The sequence below is a fragment of the Antrostomus carolinensis genome, unplaced genomic scaffold (assembly GCF_000700745.2).
Source record: "Antrostomus carolinensis isolate BGI_N321 unplaced genomic scaffold, ASM70074v2 scaffold53164, whole genome shotgun sequence".
Classification (NCBI taxonomy): Eukaryota; Metazoa; Chordata; class Aves; order Caprimulgiformes; family Caprimulgidae; genus Antrostomus; species Antrostomus carolinensis.
In genome coordinates, this window is record NW_010311147.1 from 1 (window position 1) to 7028 (window position 7028).

Here is a 7028-nt window from a genome sequence, read left to right on the forward strand (position 1 = left end):
ACAGTATTGGTTTTTAAACTCATTCTACACTGAAGCCATTATTCTACAGAGATCTGAGTTTTCCTAGTAGGACTGAAAATGCCATCACATGTAAGAGCTTCCTCCAAGCTGCTGACAGAATAATTTGCATTTCTCTGTCCAACAATTTGAAACTACTTTCTCATAAAAATACGTACTCTTTAAAAGCTTTGCTCATTTCAGTCTTAAATGATTCCTGAGATAATGGGCACTTGTTTTTTTTCTGAGACTGCCCTAAAATATTTGGCCAAAAATAGCATAAGCATTATTAATGCAAACAGCAGGCTTGTTGTTAAAAAAGGATTTATTATGTCCATCTGGGTAAAACCATCTTTTCTGTTCCTGGTGGCAGTCCATCAGCCCACGTCTCGGACAGTCACAGGGTAGTGCCAGCTGCGGCTGAGGGCTGCTCACTTCCCGTCTCTGACAGGGTGCCTGTCGGGCTCCACTGTCCCTCAGCCCCAGACTTCACCGCGTGCATTGCATAGTTAACGCTCGTGCTTTCCATCCAGCTCCACGACCCTGAGAGGGGATTATACAACATCCCATTCACAGTCTTGACTGAAAAGCCATCTAGAAAAGAAAGAAGCCATAAAGCAACTGACATTCTTAAATATTGTGAGTCACTGCAACATCAAACCCTTTAGAACAGTAAGTCTGAAGGATGCTTCTTCCTCGGAGCCGGGGCACAGTGCTCCACAATCTGGCCTGTGTCAGACACCACCACAAGCAGCGGCAACAGGAATCCCTGGTGACAGCGGGTCCTGCTGCTGGCAGTAGCAGCCATAGCTCTGTGCCAGGCCACGTACTGTCAGCACGCTATATGGTGAGCCACTGACAGTGGTGCCTGAAACCCCAGCTTCACACCACCACGTCTGGGTGACGAGTAATGTTTTCTGTAGCTGGAGATGTTCTTCAGATTGACATCACACACACTTCAAAATCAAAATCTGAGCAAGTCTTTGGAAGGATTCTGCAGATTCCCCTTAGGAATGGAAAACATAAGAGGCAGAAGGATGCCATAAAGGAATAAGGGCAAGTAAAGACTGATTTAGCACTCCCTGCTGAGCAGCACTCAGTTGACCGCACGGCTCTGCTGCATCCCAGCAGCACACATGAGTGGAGGCAGAAAACAAACACCCTACCAAAACAAATCACTCCACTGCGCCTGCTTCGCCTTTTGAAGGGGCAACGGAAAGAACCACCAGCATGTGAAGCAGTATTAGTCACGTTCCTTACAGCATCACTGCAAAGTGCCAGGAGAAGACCTTGCCAAGAGAATAGCTCAACTCATACCTCAGCTTCTTTACAGTGAACTAAAGCCAAGTGAAATATTTGGTGAGAGGGTTTTAAAACATCTGCAGAGGAGGAGGACAATGGGCAGAACTCTTCCCAGCTCAGAGCTTTGTCTATTTTAAAAGCAATCAACCCAGGGCAATTTAATTATTTCTTCAAATCAGTATCATACAGTTTCTCAAGGCCAGGCTGGAGAGGCTTTGAGCAGCCTGGTCTAGTGGAAGGTGTCTCTGCTGATGGCAGGGGGGTTGGAACTAGATGATCTTTAAGGTCCCTTCCAACCCAAACCATTCTATGATTCTATGAACTGACCAATGGATTTGTGGTGGCTTTCACCTTCACATTTTTGAAGAAATCTTTTAGTAATGTAATACGAATAAAGAACATGGAACAACAACCAATAATAAAAACACCTTCTCCCAAGGGGAAGGTGACAAACAATGCAGTGGCAGCAGTGCAGCTCTGGAGTGCCAATACGGTTATTTTCTCAAACCTGACCTAGAGGACATGAACCGCTTTGGAGCGCACGTTCTGCCACCAGTACAGGATGGAAAACCTTGGAATTTTCACTTAGGCCATCAAACAGTGCGGCACCTGTAACTGTGATTTTGTTTGAGTCATCTCTGCATTCTTAGGACTCCACCTAGTTTATTTACTTTATGCTAAATCCAGTAAGCTGTGGTGTCTTTAAACCAGAAATGATACAACACACGACTGGTGGCTCACAGACGAAAAGCTGTGTATTGTTGCTAGCACTCACGCCACCTTTCTTATCCCCTCACCATTTCTACAGGGACCATTTGGATTTCTCTCTGCATTCCCACCATCTGGCCTCCATGGAACTTACTCGCTTCCAAGAGGCGCTCCAGCTCTTCAGGGGGAACGAACTTCTCCCACTCGTGTGTTCCTGCCGGTACGATGCCTAGTATTTTTTCTGCAACCACAATTCCCAGGATATAGGACAACTGTGTTTTATTGATTGTAGTAATGAATAAAGAACCTTCGGGCTAATTAAAAGATTAAAATGTTCAATTAGAAGAATATTTAATTTAAAAAAAAAACTGTAAATTTTATAGCATTATAACACATAATTTCTCTATCTACAAGTCTACATGCTGCAAAAGTAAGAACTAATTTCATCCCAGGACAGGTATTTACAAGTCATACCATTTAAACACAAGAAAGAATATAAAGTTCTAACAGTATGACTCAGTAGTCCTCAAAGAGTTAATAAAATCAAAGTCTTGAATGGTCTGATAACAATTTCCTTGCCCAAAAAACATCTAACAAAGTAACTTATAATGTAACCCTGCCCAGGAAATAGATAAATAAAAGGTATTAAGGTATATACAAATAAACACTTTTTAAAATTAAAACCAAAGTAAAATGTGCAATACTGCCTAATTTTGAGACTGCTGAACACTGTGTTTGTTTTAATGATTACAGGATCAAAAAACAAAGCCAGAAATTAATTCTAAGTACTTAAGAGACTGTTTGGTAGAAATAAAGGATAATTTCTACATCCTTAACTAATTTTCAGCCTGCTAAGCCTTCCATTCAAATAATCTATATCCCTTCTGATGACCAGAAAGATAAATCAAGAGATTAAAGGAAAGCTGTTGCTTGTGTACTGGGCCTACCATCCTTCTTTACAAATTAAATGAGACCATGAGGAATAGAACGACACTTGATTATCTCCACCCATAACTATGACCCTTTAAAAGCAATCCAGGAGCACATCTGATGTGGTGCTAGAGCCAGAATAGAATCCTGTGAACCAGAAACATCATTACAGTCAGTTTCAGTGCAGTGTGTGCCGTAGCTGTCCATCAACAGCAGCGCTGCCATGTTTTCTCTAGGCACTAGGTGAAATCAGATGCAACCAGATTCCTGAAGGGCTGATGCAAAGTGACACTGCAATGCTAGGTGATGCCATTAACGCTCTCCTAAGGCAGGGCTGGGGAAATAAATTTCCTCTTTAGTTACTGAAGTTGGGAAGATGTACTTGCATCATGGAGGAGAACGGAAGGCACCCCTGGAGTGTGATTCAGATCTCAAGCCCTTCAAGGTGGAGGAATGAATGCAGATTTACATGTTTTCACACGCCTTCAAATGAAAGCCTTAGTAATAAAAGAGAATAAATATTCCCAATAATGACAGCAAAAACTCTCTTACCTTTAACACCTGAGAGCAACACTTGATAAACATTTCAAGGTCAGCCACATGCTCCACTACTTCAGAAGCTACGATTACATCAAAGGTTTCCATAGACTCTTCCACAATCTCCTCCAGTGAACTGGACTTGTACTGTATTCTCTTGGCAAGGACCGGATCAAATGACTTGTGTTGATCTGCTGTTCTAATGTTGTCCTCCAGAGGATCAATTCCAGTAACTGAAGCTCCCAGTCTACCTAGAGGCTAACAATACAGAGTATAATTTATTCTATGCATGAAAACAATTTACTTAAAGGTGTCTGCAACTTTGCAACGTCCATACAAGATGCAGAGAACATCTGCATCTCCATCTATCTATCTTGTTCTCTATCTATCAGAGAACAAGACAAACAACAGTAAATGATGAGCTCTGATCCAGCAGTTTTATTTGAAATGTTTATTAAAGCAAAGAAAATTAAGTACTTGGAATATACACATTTAAATTGTCTTTTTGAGTAAATCGTTCTGAATCCATTGTTACGCCAAACACAAATTTCCTCCACCATAATCCTCCGATACAGGAAAAACAAAGGGGGGAAAACAACACAGTACTTAAAGGGGGGAAAACAATGCTGTATTTAATTACTGACATTACTTTCTTCAACATCCACCTGTAACAGTAAATCCTCATATCTTTTTAATGGTTACTTAATATATTATTATCTCTGGGACTTTCTCACTGCTGAGAACTAAACACTGATGTTTACTAGGATAGCATCAGGCTTGGCTGTCACTCAAGTTTCTTCAGTGTCTTCTTACTCATGGGTTAACACCTCAGCCATCACCTCTTTTGAAACTGAAACAGGCTGCAGAACATGACCACAGGTATGTTATTCCAACCTGAAATTCACCAGTTGTTCAGTCCGAGAAGGTGAGACAGCACACCAGTTTTGCCAGCCTTTTTGGAGAAGAGGCTCTTGAAAGACCATGGGATTTTCTCAGAATAAATGAAGAAAAAAAAAAAAACAAAACAGGGAGAGATTCAAGTCCTTTTGTAACATCTCGTTGCAGATGCTGATGAAGTTCCCAGAGTAACTCAGCCAGATCTGTAATCCTAAATTCACAAACCATCCCTCGTCTATTGATGGGATATAGCACCGTTCAGAGCCTGGGTGGCCACAGGGTTCCACCACAGAGTTACTTCTCAGTCCCAGGTCTGCGCAGACTCCTCGGGGAAGCAGCTGTAACAGCAGCCCCTATACCAAGGGAATCTCTCCTGGCAGACAGGAGGTGTATCTCAGGTGTTTGACATTTTTCCATGCTTTTCTCATGAGATCAAAGCAGAGGTGAGACTTCCCACCCCAATATAAAAAACTGAAGATAAGCAGATTTTTAAAATTAACTTTTAAGAACAGGTTTATAATTGCAAATGCTTCTTTGGTAACAAGGATTGTAATGATTAAAGTATTCTTGACTAAGCTCCAAATTCAAACTAAAAAAAAAAAAAGGAGAGAGAGAAAAAGAAAGTTGTCATACTGTGATGGCCTAGCAGAAAGCTAGAAGACTTTTACATCATTCTTCCCCTCTCCTTTCTTTACAGTGTTTGAAATCTTCTTTTTCTGATGAACCTAAGGATTTTAGAATTTCTCATTATGAATTCCCTCCTTTTCTGTAAACCACCACCACTACCCACGCCAAATATTCTATGAGGTTTGTAGAATGCACTGCACCCAAAACACGTGGAGAAGAGAAGAGAAGAGAAGAGAAGAGAAGAGAAGAGAAGAGAAGAGAAGAGAAGAGAAGAGAAGAGAAGAGAAGAGAAGAGAAGAGAAGAGAAGAGAAGAGAAGAGAAGAGAAGAGAAGAATCTCCTCCTTGGAGGATTAGAAATTAAGCAGTGTAACAGTAAAACATTTCAAAAACCTTGCACACTTTTTAACAAGAGAAACCAGGGCCTACTGTTTCTTACCTCGCTTAGCAGTCCACCGCCACAGCCAACGTCGAGAATCTTTACTCCAGAAAGTGGGTTTCCCAGATGATAATTACTACTCATGTTCAACAGAGTATCTCTGAAATAAAAGGGATGTGATTAAGGGCAAACACACCAGGTGGTTTAGTAGATGCAATATGCAGTTATCCTAAGTACTGATAACTGGTTTCCTTTAACAGTGCTTTCTGAGGTTATGCAGAAATAGTACATATATATATATATAAAAAACCTGTCTTCAGAACCATACCTAATAAATGGCACTCTAATATCATTCATAGAATGAAGGGCTGAATATTCTCCTTCTTCATCCCACCACTTATGTGCAAGGAGCTGGAATTTTTTCATTTCCTTTAAATCCACTGATGAGTGTGAAGTGCTGAAAAGTCTCTTTGAGTTGGGCCTAAATAATGAAAGCTGCACGTCATGAAACTAATATTGAGAATCCATTTCAGCTGAAATATGGGAAAAACAAATTCTGCATCAGAAAATGAAAAAAAAACCCAAACTTGTGTTCTTTTAGGGACTGTAGTTATACCTGATTAAAAACAGATTTTACAGATTTTTTGCACTGCAGGTATAACATATCTTCCAAAAGAGATGGCTGTACCCTGTAATTTTTACGTTATCAATTAGTAAAACAAAAATAGGCTACATCAAACATTTAAACATTTGTGAGATTTCAAAACTACTTCATGTGACACTGTCACAAAGTAAAATTAAATTGTTATAGAAAATTACAGTCCTTGTCACGTAGGATTATGTTAGATACAGTACTTACATGCTGCTTTTTATGTCAATCAGAGAGACAGGCAGAGTACTACTGGATCTCAGCTGTATTCTCCAGTTGTAGTTCTGAAGGGTACCGCTCGGGCCTGTCTGGAAAGACAGATCAGCATGGTCATCTGCATAAATAAAAAAGAAAGGCAACTGAATGGAAAACATCAGCTTTATGAGAGCTCACAGGCAAAAAACCTCATTTAACAATGCTGCTCTAGAACAACAATACTAACCATGCAAATCTTTGCACGTTTGCTCACTGTTGTATTTAAGGAGTGCATGAGGACTCTAAATAAACCAGCACATGCTCATTCACCACCCCGTACTTGTCAAATTATGTACGATGACATTTTTGAGAGTCACTGAAATGACGAGGAACTTTGCATGTAGCTGAAACATGTCAGTTACTGAGAATTTCACCAAAATCTTTACTCTGAACACAAGTTGGGGATACACACACACACAACACGGGGCTCCTATTCCTGTTTTCATTACATACTGGAGTAAAAAATACACAGCTGCACACCCGTCTTGTATCGTCTGAATGGGTGAGGGCACAAGAAAGCCTCATAGATGGCGCGGAGACAGGCCAAGGACACCGTCTTGAAAACTCCACGCCGGCTTTGCCAAGGCAGGGCTGCCCGGTCACCAGCAACCCCCAAAGCACAGCTCTGCCCCACTGTGCCCGGGCTAACGGCCCATGAGGACGATTTGAGGCCGCGGGGACTGACTGAGCGACCTGCAGGCGCCTCTCCGGGCTGGAGGGCTGCACGGGAGCCGAGGGAGGCGCCGGGG

The 7028-nt window shown here is 41.4% G+C and overlaps 1 protein-coding gene across 1 annotated transcript; it reads right to left on the reverse strand.

Annotated features, from left to right (window-relative positions):
- Positions 1-311: 311 nt before the first annotated feature.
- Positions 312-6358, reverse strand: LOC104519351 (ubiquinone biosynthesis O-methyltransferase, mitochondrial; the record flags this gene model as incomplete). Its single annotated transcript, XM_010166623.1, has 6 exons — positions 312-591; positions 2162-2321; positions 3490-3732; positions 5436-5535; positions 5704-5856; positions 6235-6358. Coding segments are annotated over 6 exons (977 nt in total), but the record flags the coding sequence as incomplete, so codon positions are not given.
- Between the last annotated feature and the right edge of the window lie 670 nt (positions 6359-7028).